The sequence below is a fragment of the Capricornis sumatraensis genome, chromosome 2, assembly GCF_032405125.1.
Source record: "Capricornis sumatraensis isolate serow.1 chromosome 2, serow.2, whole genome shotgun sequence".
In the NCBI taxonomy this organism is placed as follows: domain Eukaryota; kingdom Metazoa; phylum Chordata; class Mammalia; order Artiodactyla; family Bovidae; genus Capricornis; species Capricornis sumatraensis.
In genome coordinates this window covers 76690407-76710349 of record NC_091070.1, presented here as the reverse complement: position 1 = coordinate 76710349, position 19943 = coordinate 76690407, and the positions used below count along the sequence as shown (strand labels likewise).

Genomic DNA, 19943 nt, shown 5'->3' with positions numbered 1-19943 from the left:
GTATTTTGAGATATTTAGCTGATAAAAGTAACATAAGAACAGTGTAAAACTGATGTGGAGTCACAGCTACAGCGTCATTGACCAGAAGCGCAAATGAGGTCTTGAGTGCATCTGTACTCTCCAGGGGGCACAACTCTGCCAACTTGGAGGAGTTTTTCATCTGCTCAGCTCCCCCAGTGGGTCCTTAGCCAGGATAATCTTACCACACTCCAAAATTAGGCTGTTTGGTTTCCAAATCTAAGTCAGATAGTAGTCTAGCTTTATGGCCCTCTTCCAGGTTAAGAATGTTTTTGTAGTACTAGTTTTAACTACTCTGAAACCAAATACCAAATGTAGGTTACATACTACCGTACTGTATAGCCCAAGCATAGTGATAGGTCCTTTGCATAGATTACCTTTAAGCCTAAAACAGTTTTCCATGTTATAAGTAAATCAAGGCTCAGAAAGGTTAAGTACTTGCCCAAGATCATACAACTAATAAGCAACTGAGAAAAGATTAAAAGTTAAGTCTGACTCCAAAGTACGTTCTCTGCATTACTTCATGCTGTGAACAATAGCATTAGATACCTAAAGCTAACATCTAGCTAACTAGTGCCTCCTCCTTCTGTTTAGCTGACCGTGAAAGCCGCTACGAGGAAGAAGAAGAACAGAGTCGAAGTATGAGCCGGAAAAGGAAGGCATCTGTGCACAGTTCAGGCCGAGGCTCTAACCGAGGTTCCAGACACAGCTCTGCGCCTCCCAAGAAAAAGAGGAAGTAACTTCAGAACTTTGGCCCTCAGCTCCATTCTTCCTACAGCCAATCCCTAAAAATTTTACATGACATAGAAACTGTATTTTTTCCTTTTTTTTTTTCTTTTGAAGTTTTGCCATTTGTGTATGGGTTTAGGGGGCCATTTGTGTGGACCAAGCTACTCGGGGAATTCCAGGCCCACCAGGACACGTGCCAATGGCCCCATCCAGATGGCAAGGGAGGAGGTGTTCTTGAAGAAGGGCAGAGGCTTCCGCTGTTAATAAATACCATTTCATTCCTCTCTCTTCCTGTCACCTTCTGCCAGGACATTGTTGGCTTCTGACATCTTATTCTTTGATGTCTTAAAGCTATGTTTCCAAGACATTGGTACAAGGTGACCTTTGCCTGCCTGTACCATGGCTCTTGACCAGCAGATTTGATCCTCCATCTTACCCTCCTGCCATGACCTTCCTCACATCTCTTTAAGACACATCTTTGCAGTACTCAAGAAAAGGTTCTTGGAATTTGCTAATGGTGTAAGCAATACAGCTTGAGATAGGCTGATCAGGCTGGTATCTCCGTCTGAGTTTTCCTGCTTTCTTGCCTCGGGCAGATTCTGAGGTATTGCTAATGCCTTGGAAGACGTAAGAAGCAGTGATACTCCCTGGCTCAGTTTCATCTTCCTTACAAATTTATACATGGTACAGTGGTGGGAGCAAAATTACCATTGTTTCTTTTCTGATGTATGAGGAAAGAATGGCTGTGCCTCATGTACTGCTTCTAGTGCAGTCTAGGAGGAGGCTCAAAGGAGTCAACATTTAGATCTGGAAGGGGCAAGTCATGCCTTGGGCCTAGAATACCCTGATGAGAAAAGAGAAGAGGAAGGGAGGCCACATCTGCAACACAGCCTCTCGTCACTGCTGCTCCTTGTTTTTACTTGTCTTGCATTGTCCTGTATTTATCACAGTTTCTGTTGAACAGCTTTTTCAGTATTTGGGGAGTTTATCTTGCCATCCTCTCCCTCCTGGTTCTCTGCACCCACCTGTCCCACTGCAGTTCCTTCTGTGTTCTGTGACTTTAAGAGAAGAGGGGGGAGGGGTCTCAGATTTTTGTTCATTTGTTTGTTTATTTTCTCCTTAGCAGTAGGACTTGATATTTTCAATTTTGGAAAAACTAAAAGATAAATAAACTGTGTTTTTGTTTTTTTTTTTTTGGTTGTTTTGTTTTTATAAATTCACCTTCTGTGACAGTTCTTTTGTAGTTCACTTCCTAGAAACAAGCCTGCTTCTCTCCTAGAGAAGTGCTGAAGCATACAGAATAATTCTTTCTATCCAGCTAGCATCACAAAAAGAAACTTTTCACTCTAAACTTTCATGATTAGGTTGAGACATCACAGTAAACCAAATTCATAGTAGAGCAAGTTACTTTATAAGAGACTTTTTACTATGGTTCCCTCAGAGTTTAGAATGGACTAGCACTTGTTCCATCATGAACACAAATCCTCAGTCATCTCCTTGTAAATAGCATGGAGGGCAGCAGCAGCTTGAAGGGACACCTTGAGCTTTCCTATGGGGGTAGCCTGATCTTCAGGGCTAACAACTGTTGGGAAAGAAGAAACACCAGACATCTGTATCATTCAACTGAAAAACATTTAAATATTTTATATTAAATACTAAAATATTTTCCACATTAGGTGTTGGGGATACTACACAAGGTTCCTACCTCCTATTTTAGTGGGACTCAATCTGACGGAAGACGATGGAGAACAATCATTACAATATAGTACAGCTGAAAACTCAAGAGTGCTTTGGGAACACAGACATGGCACCTCATCCAGAATGGAAGAATCAGAAAAGGCCTTCTGGAGACAATCCTTTGTCTTCAAAAAGTAAAAGATACTCTAAGCATGTACAGCATGTGCCAAGATTTGAAAACAAGTTTGAAAAACTATAAGAGATGGCAGAAATGAAGCTATATTGATAAGCAGGATCTAGATTGTAACAGGCCATTTGTCTTGTAAAAAATGTTTTAATTGAAGGTATTAGAAATGACAGTTTTTTATTTGGGTTCCAAAAAAGTGACTCCACTCTGGGGAATATATTCTAAGGGGGCACGAGTAAATCAGGCAAGGCAGTTAATGAGGTTATTGCAGTAATTCAGGAGAGAAAAGGGTTCTGAAGTTTCAACAGTGGAGGTAGGGACAGATTCAGAACACTTAATGTTGGGACTGAAGACTAGAATCAAAGAGGACCATTTTGGATGGGTTAGGGGAAATGAACAGTAGACAGTTTCAGAACAGATTGGATACGGGAGGTCAGAAAGGCTGATGTTTAAATTTGCTTGAAATTAAAACTTTTCAAAACCTCCCTGTCTCAAATACTGGAGATTCCTAAAATAGATGTTAGTTGCCAGGAGATGTATGGGAGAAGATTATACAGCTGACAAATGATTTAGAAAAACAGCAGAAGGGGTTTCAATCCCAATTGTCTCATCAACTGTAGTAATTATGTATTAAAGGTCAAAAATATTCGTTATTAGGATTATTCTCTTAGACATAAGTAGAACTGAGGAGCACCAAAATGGATGACTCACTGTCTAGGTCTTGCTCGAGGATGTCTCTTCCTGATGCCAGGATCGGCCACAGCTCCAGATACGCGTAGCCTACTTCTTGACATTCTTTCTTTTCCTCCTCAATAGGATCACTTACTACTGTAAACTTTAAACTAAAGGAGAAAATATCCATTTAACTCAGTACTACTGATACACTTAGGCTTTAAAAAAAGGGATAAAAGTAATCATACACATTGTATTTCTTTGAATCACTTCATCTTATAAGAATGCAAGGCAAAAGACTGAGAAATTGGTATGACAAAGTAACAACAGGCTTGGAGGGAACTAAGACTTAAAGTAGTTGGTTAAATTGTCTCAAAACTATTGAGAGATACATTTCCTTGTAAAATGGTTTATAGCTTTGCTGAAAGATTAGAAATGGGCAGTGGAGGTGTTACACAAAAAACAAGATTATGGAAATTATAAGAGGTTTTGATATTTGTAAATAACAGTTTTATACCAAGCCTGAGCAGAGTAAAGGAAACTACAGAATTACAAAATGAATATAAAAAAGTAAGAGTTGTAAATCTTGGAAGATTGATACGGTAAAGATCATACAGATCACAGTTCCTCCCAAGCAGTGAGCAATTAACAATTATAGAACCCACCTCAGATACTAAAATCCATAGATGCTCAAGTCCTTTATATAAAATGCTATTGGATTTGCATATAGAATAAATCATCTCGATTACTTATAATAGCTAATACAGTATAAATGCTATTATAAATAGCTGTAAATACAACATAAGTGTTAAGTAAATAGTTGCCAGTACACGGCAAAGTTAAATTTTGCTTTTTGGAACATCCTAGAATCTAGAATTGTATTTTCAAATATTTTTCATCCATTGTTAGTTGACCCCATGGATGTGGAACCTGCAGATACAGGAGGCTGACAGTATTAGTCTAGCAAAGAATGATACTGAATTCCAGAAACTGAGACCTATTAAAAATTTTTAGATAAAATTTACATGACACAAATTCACTATTTTAGCCATTGTAAAGTGTACAAAAGTGGGTTTTTTTCTTAGTATAATCATAATGTTGTACAAACATCACCACTATCTAATTCCAGATCATGTTCACCACCACAAAACCTACACCCTTAACCAGTCACTCCCCATTCTCTCCCTCAGTTCTGGTGACCACTAATCTTTTTGTCTCTCTGGATTTGCCTCTTCTGGATATTTTATATTCCTATTCATTTTTTAAAAGCAAATATTGGTGGCCCATAGTTCTACAGGAGCAAGAATAGGACCAAAACTTCAAGCATTTTAAATCATAGTTAAATGAGAAGCTGAAAAGAAATTCCAAAAGTGATGCATTTATAGCTACTAAGCAATATGTATTTGTAATTATGTTTCTGTATCAGTACTGAGAACTTCAACAATGCAAAGGGACAATACTGGCTCTTCCACCTCAGCTTTCCCAGGAAACAGATGATAACTCGCATCACCACTTGCTGCATGCAATACCGAGTGCCTTAGAGAAACTACGTCGTTCCTGCAGCATCCTCTCTGGAGCCTTCAAGTTAAGTATTATCTCAAACATCACAGAGCTAGTAACTAGAAGAGTCAAGATTCAAAACCAAGTCTGGGTGATCACACAGGCAACATTCTACCCACTACGGGCTTTTCAGGGCTTCCCTGGTGGCTCAGCTGGTAAAGCATCCGCCTGCAGTGCAGGAGACCCCAGTTCAATTCCTGGGTCAGGAAGATCCCCTGGAAAAGGACAGGCTACCCACTCCAGTATTCTTGGACTTCCCCTGTGGCTTAGCTGGTAAAGAATCAGCCTGCAATGCAGGAGAACTGGGTTTGATCCCTGGGTTTGGAAGATCCCCTGGAGAAGAGAAAGGCTACCCACTCCAGCATTCTAGCCTGGAGGATTCCATGAACTGTATAGCCCATGGGGTCACAAAGGGTTGGATATGACTGAGTGACTTTCACTTTCACTGGGTTTTTAGAAAAGTAATGGATTAGAACACCAGTCCCATACGAGTTCTTACATGGAAAGGAGGTAAGGTTGCCAGACTCTGACAAAAATAAACAAAAAATAGGTGTCCATATAAATTTGATTTTCAAAATTCTGCTAGACAATGAGAAAATTTTCAGTCTATGTATATCCAGTGCATTTCATCTGGAACCTCTAAAAGGAGGGCTCCTCAGATTATAGGAATATGACAGTCGGCTTTCCTAAAACTTAAGAATAGACTCAGATTTTACTTCAAAGTATTCCTGTAGAGAAATCATTTTTAACTCAAAATATAAAATTGATATTATAAAGGCGTAATATTTGGTAAGCTAACAATGGTACTGTTTTGCAAGAAATGAATCAAATTATTCTACAGCGTCAAGGTAGTTTGTCCTTTCTGTAGGGGGCACTGAGTGTTGATGTCAATTGCTGCCTCAAAAAAAAGAGCTTAGAGGCTGCCATGGGTGAGAAATGAACTAATCCTATTGGACTACATAATTTATCAGGTAGTCAGTCACAAGCATAAATTACTCAAGTTGATGGGAAATTCATTAGGAGAATATTAATATGAAAAAAGTTATTAAAATACTCCACATCAGCACAAAACTAGACTTAAACTCCTGAATTCTTGTGTGATGTCTCCTGTCTTTAGAAATAGGAAGCAGATGCTTACTGTCCTTGCTCAGGATCTTTTCCAATCAGCATGGTGAACAGAAACTGCCTCCGTTCTTTTTGCTCCACTGGGTCCAGATCTATCACTGTATTAAGGGTAAGTGGGAGAAAAGAAAAGAATCATATACTGTTGCTATTTGGGCACTAAGATTTTCATAAATGGCATATGCAAAACAGTGATTTAAACCAGACACCTGGCAAGCATGGGTACCCAGGAGCCAGCTACTTGTTTTCATAAATAAGGTTTTACTGGACACAGCCATCTCTTTCCTGTGTGGTGGCTTTCCAACTATAATGATAGAGTTGAAGAGTTGTGCCAGAGACTGGCTGACAAAGCCTAAAATATTTACTATGTGGCCCTTTAAGAAAATGCTTTGAGTACTGATAAGCCTTACAATCCATGTTGTAAGCTGTTTTGCCAAAGGCCAAGAAAAATGTGCTCCCCCCACTCCTCAACTGGAAGAATCCTAGGAGACTGATTTTTTTTTCAGGGCTGCCTAGAAATTTGGGTTTGAGGTAGGTTCAACTCAAGGTGCCTGATGCAACATGCATTCCCCTCTTCCTCCTCATTTTCACACAGGACTGTTGCAGCCTCAAATAAATTTGCCTGGGTTTTCTAGTCTCTAGTTTAGCTAGGTTTGGCCACATGATGGAGTTCTGCCCACTGGGCTGTGTGAGATCTTGGAGGTATTCTTCCTTTCTGCAGCTGCTATTAAGGACTGTGAGGCAAATGAATTAGAGCATCAATGTGGAAGATCCAAAATTCTGCTAAGAAAATGAGAAAATGTAGGGGGACAAAGTTATCAGAGAAAGGAAAACAAGTTTCTTAGAACTAAAAGCCATGAGCTTCCAGATTTAAAGAGCCCACTGAATGGCCAGAACAATTAAAGAACATACATGCACATGATTCTGAAATTTAAGAACACTAAAAATAAAGAGAAAATATTAACGTCTTCTGGGGAGGTAGGAGGTAGTTTTCATATAAGAGCTGGACTCCAGGTCTGGACCTAGAAGATCATGGACCAACAGCTTTGAAATTCTGAATGAAAAATGTTTTCAACATAGATTTTTATATTTGGTCTAATCATCAATCAAATAAATATATGGATTTATTTGAGAATAGATTTATTTGCATGAATAGAGATTTCATGCAAGACTGTCTCAAAATATTTACTTCCAATGTACTCTTTCTTTAAAAGCTACTCAAAAACATGATCCATTAGAATATAATAAATCAGATAGAGGGTGACATAGGACCCAGGAGATAAGAAATGCAGTAATAAAAGAGAATTAAACTCTCCAAATGAGGCAGCAGTGGGATAATAGAGGAGAAGAACAAGAAGATAAAGAGATATCTTCAGGAAAAAAAAAAAAGATAAATTATATGATAGGTTGTTTATTTGAAAATTTAAAAATCTGCTGGAGGATGCAGAAAGAATCACAACAGGTATAAGAAAAAAAAAGAAAATGAAAAATTGAGACCACAATAACACAAGAAAGAAATATTATGGTGTACAACTTGGCTCTATAAGAATATTTGCATAGTCACAATAATAGAAACAATTACAATTACTTAAAAATTAAACAAAATTATGATCCAACTGTACGGGAGAAAGAGAATGTGGATGTGATGTAAGAGAGACAAATTTTATGTGCCAAGATAGGAAGTCAGCAGATAAGGTCTACAATTACTGAATCGGGAAACTGCAAAAGAAACATTTCCTCAGAAACATGGGGTTAAATAACAGAGGAAAGAAGAACTAGCAGAAAAAGTGAAAAGTGGAGTGGTGGACTAAGGAAGGGGTCAGAGAAGGGTGAGGGGGAGTGATGTGTAGAGAATGAGTGGAACAAAGGACTGCTTTATTTTAATCAAAAATCTGTTTAGGCCTATTTGAAATTTTAAAACCATATGCATATATTACTTTGATAAATAAAAGAAAATGGTTAGATCCACCCCAGCAGAAGCCCTCAGGCTTAACAACTGTCAGCTTCCCCTCCCGCTGATCATGAGGGACACCTCACCCTTGCTGAAGTGGAAGTAGATCTCTTCTCCTGCTCTGGGTTTCCTCAGGGATATCGGAGTCTCCGTCTCTGACAAGGGCAGATCATAGAACCTGTATTCCACGTACACCTGTTCCACGTTCTCATCACACATCACTTCAGCCTCTGGGTAGAAGGCCAGGGAGACGATTTCAATGCACATCTTCTCTGAACACTGACAAGGAAAATATTCATTTCCGGTAAGCTAGTGGTGCCAGTGTTTATACTCCATTTAATGAACACATCACTCTCTATAATTACAGGCACACTCCAGCTAATATACTCCTCCTTGAGAATCAATTTACAGGCACCTAAAGCTGGCACCAAGAGACCACTTGGCTGAATTGGGGTTAAATAACTCCCCCCAAATGGTATCGATATTAATAGCAGAGCCTGGATCACTTTTGTCTGAACCACATTTCCATGTTCCTAAACATTACATTCTCTTGCCTCCTCCATTGCTGTGGCTGACTCCAGGCGGAAGAGGGACAGAGCCCAACTACTATCTCTGGACCTTCAACCTCTTCCATCTTTCATGCCCAGCTATTTTGAAATACAAACAGGACTGAGTATGAGGCAGGAAAGACAAGGCTGGACCCAAAGACAGCCTATATTTCTCTTTATTTTACACTTAATGAGACGATGAACATGGAGAAATGCCATCTAAAACAGAAACTTTTAGCATCTGAACAAGAAACTCTGACCATAGAAACCATGGCACATCCACAGTAAAAATGTACAGGTTGCTGATAACCCTGTTTGACCTTCCCCTGTGGTGCTTGACTAGTAAGGGAGAACAGTTCTTGGAGCACTTGTGTAATGTCTTCAGGAAATAAATGCATGAGACCAGAGGCAACCTGGGGCAATCCAGGCCATACTTCAACCCTCCCCTCAATGAATATTCTACCCCTAATCAAAAATACTCCCATCCATTCAAAGGGCTAAAAATAGGATAAAAGGGAGATCAAAAAACCTTGTGGCGTGCCCCTCACCTGTGAGGAGGCCTGCATCTGAGTGTGTAACTTTTGCTTCTGCCTCAATAAACTGCTTCTTTTTTATTTAAAACAAATTGTATTGATTTATTCAGGCCATGCTGCACAGCTTGTGAGGTCTTAGTTCCCTGACCAGAGATTGAATCTGGGCCACAGCAGTGAAAATGCTAATCCTAACCACTGGGCCACGAAGAAAATTTCCCCTACTCCTTTGTTCTCTTTAATCCTCACCCTTGGTGTGTTGTTTTTTGTTTGTTTTTTTTTTCCCCCTTTCTGTTTTGTGTTACCCATCCAAATTCTTATGGATGAGTTGAACAAGAGCCTGGACTTTTTATTCTTTCGGCTGCACCATGTAGCTTGTGGAATCCCAGTTTCCCCACCAGGGATTGAACCCAAGCCATGACAGTAAAAGCACAGAATCCTAACTATGAGGCCGCCAGGGAACTCCCAAACCTGGACTTTGGATAAAGCTTTTCTGGTATCAAGTATACGTGTGTCTGTGTTTTAAGTTTAACTTGATAACAACACTAATTCTTACTAAATATAATCAGATTTCATGTTTAGTTTATCAAGTAACATTTTGGGGTACATAAAGGTTTTCTAACAGACCTCATTTAGGAGTATTTAATTTAGGGTAATTTTTATTTTAATTACTGATTTTATTTTTGACTGTGCTGGGTCTTCATTGCTGTGTGTGGGTTTTCTCTGGTTGTAGAGGGCACGGGCTTCTCTTCGTTGTGGTGAGCAGCTTCTCACTGCAGAGGTTTCTCTTGTGGAGGAGCACAGGCTCGAGGTGCATGGACTTCAACAGTTGTGGCGCACGGGCTTAGCTACTCTGCAGCATGTGGAATCTTCCCAGACCAGGGATCGAACCCAGCTCCCCTGGCCTGGCAGGTGGGTTCCTAACCACTGGACCACCAGGGAAGTCCTAGGGTAATATTTTTAATGTCATCTGTCTGACTTGTGGTTCCAAATTTGCTGATCAGCTAGACTGCTTTTTGGGTTGATCTGAGAGGTACACAGTTAAGAAAACTTGACTCAAGTTCCACCTCTTTCATTAACTACTGCTACAATCCTGGACACATCGCCTGGTCTTCTTCGCCTTATGATGGCTAATGTGTTATGGTCTAGTTCTAATTCTATGGCTCTGATCTGTCTTACAAACATTTCTCAAGATACCAGTTACATAGTGTGTAAAAAAGATATGACAGATAAAAGTTCAGAAAATAAACTATTTGCCATATTAACGGCCTGAGTCTACTGCACTCGAATTGTTTCTCCCCACTCCAATATCCTTCATTTTTCTATAAAACTTCAGTACAATTTCTGACTTTGAAGGAAGATTGCTGATCTCTACAAAAGCAACAGTAATTTTCCTGTTTGGAATTCTCACAAACCTTAGAGTTATATCACATAATTACCCACTTGATTCTAGATGGCCCTATGCTTTCCTTTATTGTTTCTAATAAGGTTCATAATTCTCAATTAGATTTTAATCTTACATTCAGTCACTCATCTAACAAATACTTATTGACTGCCTACAAATGTACAAGGGAGCATTCTAGCAGCTAGAGTGATTGTCTTCTATCTCATCTATAACTTCACAATATTCCAATAAAATGACTGTGAATATACCTGTGAATATTTATTTGTGTGTGTGTGTGTGTGTGTGTGTGTGCAGCCTCAATTAGTTCCAAGAGAGATTTGAGGCCAAAATGCTTAATATATAATTCTAATTACAGGTTTTAAAGGTTGAATAAATACCTTCAAAAACTGAATGATCTCTCTGAGCCCTCCCAGAATCCTTTCCTTTCTTCCAGCCTCCACCTCCCAAAGTAAACCTGCTCTCTTAAAGTAGATTTAAAGAAGGGCGTGTCACAGGCTGGGTAAATCACAATTTACAATGAAGGAAGTAGGTAAGGGATCCAAAGAGGAGACAAGTGTTGAAGTCAGTCCTCATTTATATTAGTGCCAAATCAAGAAAATGATCCTTTCATCTGCCTATATCAACAGACTTCCATTCAATCACAATGTAAATTTAACTAAATAATTTGAGTTTCCCATCTGGTTCATTACAAAGGGATTTGAACTTTGCACACATGGCCATTAAGCACACTGTCATTACTTACAATCTTGGCCCATGCACAGTGGTTACCCCAGTGTACTTACTGCCTTAGGACATTTCTGAGATACAGGTGTTACTATCTCATCGCTGTCTGTAGTTTGTGCTTCACTGACATCAGAAGTTTGTTCACAGAATTCTTTATCTGTCAGAGAAGAGACTTAGAGTTACAGAGCTGTTTTGGAGCATACTGTCTAGCCCAGAAAAGACTTAGTACCTACATCTTCAATTTACTGTCTAGGTACTAATTCTGAGTACCTAGATTTTGGCTCTAAGAATCAAACCCTCTTTTTTAAAGTTTCATTTCTTCAGAAGATTACCAAACACACAAGGTTCACTTCTGAAAAACAGAAAAGGAAGGAAGGTAGATAGAAGGTAGAGAGAAATTTCGTCCTTTCAGGGACTGGAGAAAATTACTAAGCAAGGAAAAACAGTATAATCAGGACGCAGCAGACTGTATTTTACAAAGACTGGCATCAAGCAGCATCTCTCATCCCAGATGCGCTTTCTCACAATGGGATCTTGATACTCCTAAAACTTTTTTTAAGGTAGGCATTTTTATTTACTTACTTAAAATTTTTCATTTTATATTATAATTGACTTACAATGCTGTGTTTTAGGTATACAGCAAAATGATTTAGTTGTACATATACATATATTTATTCTTTTTCAGATTCTTTTCCCATATAGGTTATTACAGAGTATTGAGTAGAGTTTCCTGTGCTATACAATAGGTCCTTGTTGATTATCTATTTTATATACAGTAGTGTATACATGTTAATCCCAAACTTCTAATTTATCCCTCCCCTCTACCTTTCCCCTTTGGTAACCATTAATCTGTTTTCTAGATCTGTGAGTCTGTTTCTGTTTTGTAAATAAATAACGTAAATGACTTTGTTTAATTTTTTAGGTTCCACATATAAGTGATATCATATTCTGTGTCTTTCTCTGTTTGAATTACTTCACTTAGTAGGATAATCTCTAAATCCATCCATGTTGTTGTTAATGCCATTATTTCATTCTTTTTATGGCTGAGTAATATTCCATTACCTCATCTTTTTAATCTATGTATCTATCATTGGATATTTAGATTGCTTCCATGTCTTGGCTACTGTAAATACTGCTTCAGTGAACATTGGGGTGCACATATCTTTTCAAAGCATGATTTTTCCAGATATGTGCCTAGGAGTGAGATTGCAGGATCAAATGGTAGCTCTATTTTTAGTTTTTTGAGGCAGCTCCATACTGTTTTCCATAATGGCTATACCAATTTACATTCCCATCAATACTGTAAGAGTATCTCCACACGCCCTCCAACATTTATTATTTGGACACTTTGTAATAATGGCCATTCTGACCTGTGTGAAGTAGTACCTCATTGTAGTTTTGATTTGCATTTCTCTGATAATTAGTGATGTTGAGTATCTTTCCATGTGCCTATTGGCCATCTGTACGTCTTTGGGGCAATGTCTATTTAGGTCTTCTGCCCATTTTTTAATTGGGTGTTTTATTTTTTCTTGTTGAGTTGTTGGAACTGTTTGTATCTTTGGAAATTAAGCCCTTGTCGGTCACATTGTTTTCAAATATTTTCTCCCATTCTCTGGTTTTCATTTTGTTTATGGTTTCCTTTGCTGTGCACAAACTTGTAAAGTTTGATTAGGCCCCATTTGTTTATTTTTGGTTTTGATTCTATTGCTTTGGGAGACTGACCTAAGAAAACATTGGTACAATTCAGGTCAGAGAATGTTTTGTCTATGATCTGCAATGTGGGAGACCTGGGTTTGATCCCTGGGTTGGGAAGATCCCCTGGAGGAGGGCATGGCAACCTACTCCAGTATTCTCGCCTGGAGAATCCCCATGGACAGAGAAGCCTGGCAGACTGCAGTCCATGGGGTCGCAGAGTCAGACACAACTGAGCGGCTAAGCACAAAAGTTTTACGGTGTCTTGTCTAAGTTCTCTCTTTTTTTCTGTATGTGGATAAGATTGTCCCAGAGCCATTTATTGGAAAGATTCGATTTCCCTACTGAATGACGTTGAAACCTTTGTGGAAAATCAATTTTCAATAAATGTAAGAATCTATTTCTGGATTAGCAATTCTGTTTCACTGATATATAAATCTATCTTTGTGCTAACACTGACAGTGTAGCACTGTCTGAATTGCTGCAGCTTCATAGTAAGCTTTGAAATCAAATAGTACAAAAATTTCCATTTTTTTCTTTTGCTAAATTGTTTCGGGTAGATTCTTTGCTTTTCTATATAAAATTTGGGTAGAACTGCATCATTTTCATAATTTTTAGTGGTCCAATCCATAAACATGGTACATTTCTTCATTTATTTGAATTTTCCTTAACTTCTCTTAAAAACTTTTGTAGATTTCAGTATATAGGACTTACCTTTCTTTCATTAAACTTATTCTTAAACCTCTTTAAAGTTTAGATGATAGTGTGAATGTTTAACTGTTTTATTCATTTAAGACTGTTCATTTATAAAATATGGAAATACAATTAATTTTGAAATATTGGTTTATATATTGCAACCTTGTTCACTTGCTCTTAGTTTCAGTTGTTTAAAAATTTTTATTGGTTTCTTATGATTTTCTAAATAGAGGATCATGTTGATTGCAAATAAAAGTAACACTACTTCTTCCTTTCCCATCTATACGACTTTTCTTCTTCTTGCCTTTTTGCAATAATTTTTTCCTTATTACAATAATTTAAACCTCCACCTCAATGTTAAACAGGAGTGCCAGACTGTCTGCACTTGTCTGAAACTGAGATGAGGAAGAGGAAAGAGCCAGCCCTGGCTTGCCAAACTACCACATTGCTGTTCTTGTGTTTTATTTGCAACCAGTTCATGCAGGTGCCTGGCAACACCTCCAAGCTCTAATGAAGGCTCTGTTTCCCCTAGCGGTGAGGTCATGTGGATGCAAACATCTCTGAAGGAGAAGCCCTCAGGAGGTTTTGGTCAAAAGAGTCTGATCTTTTGTCCTTTCCTGGATGGGGATACCCTTCAGAGGGCCACAGACTCTGAGGGCTGCTGCTACTTCATCCACCTCAGTAGCTGGCAGTTTCTTGTCATTATATCCAACATTTTGGAGAGTGAGAAGGAGGAAGACAGGGATAGACTCAGGTAGGACACTGAGAATGTGCAGAAGCTACTTTTCGAGGAAAAAAGACTAAAGAATTCCCAGCTGACCCAAGTAGCATACTTATTCAGCCTCTCTAATGAAAAGAGACTCAGGAGGCCAGAGAGAATTTTTGACTGCCAAGTGTCAATTAGAGGTCAAATGGACTTACTGAAATATAAAGCATAGTCTGAAAAGAATAAACCCTTTTCCCCAGTGATGAACATAAAGGTGGTTTTGCACCATCTTTACAAATCTAGGAAGAGCAGCTTGTGAAGGCTGCAATGGTCTATGATACGGAGATATCCCAATATTTGAAAATAAAATGGATATCATGAACTCAAATTGTTCTGCCTCAAGCACCTTTCAGAAAGGTTTGCTACAGTTACAAAAGGGGATATTTCTGGAGAATGAAAATGTATCAAAATCAGATATTGAGAGTCCAAGAATGATCAATAATTGCTTCCTGTCTGGATGGATCTTTGTTCCATGTTTGGCTCAAACAAGAATCTAGTATTTCTGGACATCAGAGATTTCTTAGTACTTTATTGGTGAGGATTCTTTATGAGAAATTAGGCTCTTCTACCTGTCATGTGCAGAAAGTGATTCTCAAGGTTATTTCCTCAGCTATAAGTGGCTATAAGTGGCAATGCATAAGAAGCCAACACATCTGGCCTTCAAAGGAAATGACCAAAATGATGTTCTTTCCCCATTGTGTGAGGCCTTGAGACACCCAAAATGTAATCTGTACTGTCTCATGGTGGTATCTTGTTCTGTCACCATTCATCAATGAGTTCATCTTTCCTCCTCCCTTTGAAACCAAGCACTCACTGGCATTCTTGAACCTCACAGAAAATGAGCTTCTGGATGAAAGTGTCAAGTTGCTGTATGTAACTTTGAGACACCTAAATTGCTTCCTCCAGAGGCTGACACTGGAAAATTTTTACCTTAAAAAAGCCTATTGCAAGGATCTCTCTTCTGCTTTGATCATCAATCAGAGGCCGACACATTGCTCTTGGTAAGAAAGTCCTCATGGATGACAGGATGAACCTTCTGTGTGCGAGGGCTTGAGTTAACCCCAGTGTAAACCCTAGATCCTGGGGCTACAGAGCTGCAGTATAACCAGGGATGTTTGCAATCATTTCTCAAAGCTTTTCTAATAAAAATCAAGCCTAAAACACTTGAATCTGGGGCTGAATTACATAGGGATTACTGTACTGAAGTTTCTGTGTGAATCTTTGAAAAAACCACTGTGGGAGATAAACCAAGATGGTGAAACAGAAAGACCCTGAGCTCATCTCCTCTCACAAACACACCAAAATCACAACTTTTGGCAGAACAACTATCAGGGAAAAAACCAGGACCTTCTAGAAAGAAAATTCAATTAAAGCTATAAGGAAGGAACCACAACAAGATGGGTAGGGGGTGGACTTGTGATATAGTCAAGTCCCATATCCTCTGGTGGGTGACCCACCAACTGGGGAATAATTACAACTGCAGAGGTTCTCCCAGAGGAGAGGGAGATCTGAGCCACACTTTGGGTTCCTCAGCCTGGGGGACCTGCACTGGAAAGATGCGCCCCCAGAGCATCTGACTTTGAAGGCCAGACAAGTTTACTTTCAGGAATCCCAGGGGACTGGGAAATAGAGACTTCACTTTAAAGTGTGCACACAAAATCTCATATGCTGGAAGACTCAAGGAGGAAGCAATAAATTGAGAGGAGCTTGATAGGAATCCCACCTGCTGATCTTGAAGAATCTCCTAGAGAGACAGTAGGCAAGTGCAGCTTACCCTGAGACATGGAAACTGACAGCAGCCGTTTTGGGGAGCTCCTTCTACCACCTAGACACTGCTGCTGGCAAGCACCACTGTGGAATCCTCCCCCTACTTAGTAGCCTCAGGACCCAGCGCTACGCTGATCCAGTGGCCTGTAGGTGCCAGGCTGGGCTGCCTCAGGCCAAGCAACTAACTGGGTGGGGAGACAGCCCCACCCATTAGCAGACAGGCTGACTCAAGACTCCCTGAGCCCACAGTCAACTCTGGACATGGCCCACCCCTCCAGAGAGCCTGCTCTAGCTTCTGGACCAGCCTTACCCAGCAGGGGGCAGACATCATACCACAATCACCCAGTAGGCCCAACTGGGACATGGGATTGACTGGGCCCCAGACATGCCCACGAGCTTTGGGACACCCAGGATGCCACACACAACTGTGTCAGAAACTGGCCCACTCCACCAGTGATTTAACACCAGCTCTGGGACACCTAAGCCCTGCAACAAGACTCCAGGACCTGGCTCTGCCTGCCCGTAAGCCAGCACTATCCCCAGAGTCTGACTTCACCCACCAGTGAGTAAGCTATAGCCCTAGAGTCTTATGGACCCTAATTATGCCCAGCAGTAGCCCTGAAGACTTCTGGGGTTCCACAATCAGCCGCCTTGTGACGGTCTTGCCAACTGGTGCCAGCAGCCTCCACAAAAGGCAGGGCTGGGCAAGCAGGTGGACCAGGAGCCAAACAAACTCACCAGACTGCCCACATAGTCAGCCCACCACAACAGAAGGACTCATGCAGCCCTCATAGGGGGAACCCCTAGAGCATGTAACTTGAGTGACAAGAGGGGAGTGTGAGCTGGGATGCATACAATGTCTACTGCAAAAGGCCATTTCTCCAAGGTCAGGAAATAGGGAATAGCCAACCTACAAGATACAGCAACATGGGCAAAATGAGGCAACAGCGGAACATGTTTCAGACAAAGGAACAAGATAAAACCCCAGAAGTAGTAGTGAAGTGGACATCAGCAATCTACATGAAAAGAAATTCTAGGTAGTGCTTTTGTAAAGATGATCAAAGAACTTGGGAGGAGAATGAATGTAGACTGAGAATTCAGGTAAAGAACCACCCCTCAGAGATGAAGACTACAAAGACTAAAAAGAAAAATATACTAGAAGGATAAACAGTAGACTAAACGATACCTAGGAATGGATCAGTGAGCTACAGTAGTGGAAATCACCGATACTGAACAGAAACAAGAAAGAACATTGAAAAGAAATAAGGACATTTATAGAGACCTCTGGGACAACACCAAGCACACTAATATTTGCCTTACAAGGGCCCCAGCAGAAGAGCGGGAGACCCCGGTTCAATCCCTGGGTTGGGAAGATCCCCTGGAAAAGGGAAAGGCTACCCACTCTAGTATTCTGGTCTGGAGTATTCTATGGACTGTATAGTCCGTGGGACTGCAAAGAGTCGGACACGACTGAGGGACTTTCACTTTCACTTTCAGAAGAAGAGCCTGACAAAGGGGCAGAGAACATATCTGAAATAACAATAGCTGCAAATTTCCCTAGCTTGGAAAAGCAAATAGTCACCCAACACCAGGAAACATAAAGAGTTCTACATAGGATGAACCCAAAGAGAAACACATCAAGATAGAGAGTAAATAAAATGAGAAAAATTTAAGATAGAATATAAAAACAGCAAGGGAAAAGCAACAAATAACATACAAAGAAAGCTCCATAAGGCTGTCAGTTGACTTTTCAACAGAAATTCTGCAGGCCAGAAGAGAGTGACATGATATACTTAAAGTGAGAAATGAGAAAAACATATAACCAAGAATGTTTTATCCAGCAAGGCTCTCATTCAGATTTGATGGAAAGATCAAAAGCTTTATAGATAAGCAAAACCTAAAAGAGTTCAGTGCCACCAAACCCGCTTTACAAGAAAGATAAAAAGAAATTTATTTAAGTGAAAAAGAAAAGACCACAACTAGAAACATGAAAATTATGAAAAGAAAAACTCATCCATCAGTAAAGGAAAACATACACAGTAAAGTTAGGAAATCATCCATGCACAAAACTAGTAGGAAGGTTAAAAGACAGAAGTAGTAAAATCATACAGATCCACAATTGGGAAAGGAAGACGTCAAGATTGATACTGTCACCCTGCTTATTTAACTCATATTCAGAGTACATCATGCGCAATGCCAGGCTGGGTGAATCACAAGCTGGAATCAAAATTGCCACAAGAAATATCAACAACCTCAGATATACAGATGATACCACCCTAATGGCAGAAAGCGAAAAGGAAGCAAAGACTCTCTTGATGAAGGTAAAAGAGAAGAGTGAAAAAGCTGGCTTAAAACTCAACATTCAAAAAATGAAGATCATGATATCCGGCCCTATCACTTCATGGCAAATAGATGGCAAAAAAATAAAAACAAAGGCAGATTTTATTTTCTTGGGCTCCAAAATCATTGCAGATGGTGACTGCAGCCATGAAATTAAAAGACACTTGCTCCTTGGAAGAAAACCTATGACAAACCTAGACAGCATATTAAAAAGCAGAGACATCACTTTGCCAACAAAGGTCTGTCTAATCAAAGCTATGATTTTTCCAGTAGTCAGGTATGGGTGTGAGAGTTGGACCATAAAGAAGGGTGAGCACCGAAGAATTGGTGCTTTCGAACTGTGGTGCTGGAGAAGATTCCTGAGAGCCCCTTGCCCAGCAAGGAGATCAAACCAGTCAATCCTAAAGGAAATCAAGATTCACTGGAAAAGACCTCGATGCTGAGAAAGATTGAGGACAGGAGGAAAAGAGGGTGACAGAGGATGAGATGGTTGGATGGCATCACCAACTCAATGGACATGAGTTTGAGCAAACTCCAGGAGATAGTGAAGGACAGGGAAGCCTGGTGTGCTGCAGTCCATGGGTTGCAGAGAGTCAGACACAACTTAGCAACTGAACAATAAAGCAGTTAAGGGATATATAAAACAATTAGATGTAAAATATGATATCAAAAACAGTAATTGTAAGAGGAAGAGAGAACAAATACATTTGAAATTAAGAGATAAGCAACTTAAAACAATCACACACACACACACATATTGCTATACAAAAACCTCATTGTAACCACAAATCAAAAATCTATAATAGATAGAAGCACAAGAAAGAAAAAGAAATCCAAACATAACACTAAATATATTAATTCACAGAAGAAGAGAACAAAAAAAGAAAAGGCTATAAAACAACCCCCAAATAATGAACAAAATAGCAATAACTACAAATCAAATACTTAACAAGTAAATAGATTAAAGGCTCCAACACATACAGATTGGAATGGAATGTGTCTTTCCATTCCAATATCTTTCCATCGGAATGGAAAAAGGTGTTCCACGGAAATGGAAATCAAACAAAAGCTGGAGTTGGGACTTCCCTGGTGGTCCAGTGGTTAAGACTCTGTGCTCCCAATGAAGAGGCCTGAGTTCAATCTAGTCAGAGACCTAGATCCTATGTTGAAAGTAAGAGTTCGCATGCTACAACTGAGATCCACTGCAGCCAAATAAATATATATTAAAACAAACAAAGAAAAGAAAGCTGGAGTAGCAATACTCACATCAGACAAAATAAATTTTAAAATAAGGACTGTTACAAGAGACAAAGATTAGCTACATAATGATTAAGTGATCAATCCAAGAAGATATAACAATTGTAATGCTATGTGGCTCAGATGGTAAAGTGTCTGTCTGCAATGCGGTAGACCTGGGTTCAATCCCTGGGTCGGGAAGATCCCCTGGAGAAGGAAATGGCAACCCACTCCAGAACTCTTGCCTGGAAAATCCCATGGACAGAGGAGCCTGGTAGGCTACAGTCCACGGGGTTGCAAAGAGTTGGACACGACTGAGAGACC

The 19943-nt window shown here is 39.8% G+C and overlaps 2 protein-coding genes across 7 annotated transcripts in view; one reads left to right on the top strand and one right to left on the bottom strand.

Annotated features, from left to right (window-relative positions):
* The window catches only part of SUPT16H (SPT16 homolog, facilitates chromatin remodeling subunit), a 35146-nt gene extending 33281 nt beyond the window's left edge, over positions 1-1865 (top strand). For both annotated transcript variants that reach the window (XM_068963927.1, XM_068963928.1), the window contains exon 26: positions 613-1865. In XM_068963927.1, the coding sequence (XP_068820028.1) occupies positions 613-758 (146 nt within the window). In that variant the 3' untranslated portion in view covers positions 759-1865. The remainder of the gene's footprint in view (positions 1-612) is intronic.
* A 351-nt stretch (positions 1866-2216) lies between these two features.
* RPGRIP1 (RPGR interacting protein 1) overlaps positions 2217-19943 on the bottom strand; it is a 30739-nt gene continuing 13012 nt past the window's right edge. For all 5 annotated transcript variants that reach the window (XM_068964167.1, XM_068964168.1, XM_068964170.1 and 2 more), the window contains 5 exons: positions 11182-11279; positions 8003-8195; positions 5982-6066; positions 3323-3453; positions 2217-2329 (listed from right to left, as the gene is read on the bottom strand). In XM_068964167.1, coding sequence (XP_068820268.1) covers positions 2217-2329; positions 3323-3453; positions 5982-6066; positions 8003-8195; positions 11182-11279 — 620 coding nt within the window. The remainder of the gene's footprint in view (positions 2330-3322; positions 3454-5981; positions 6067-8002; positions 8196-11181; positions 11280-19943) is intronic.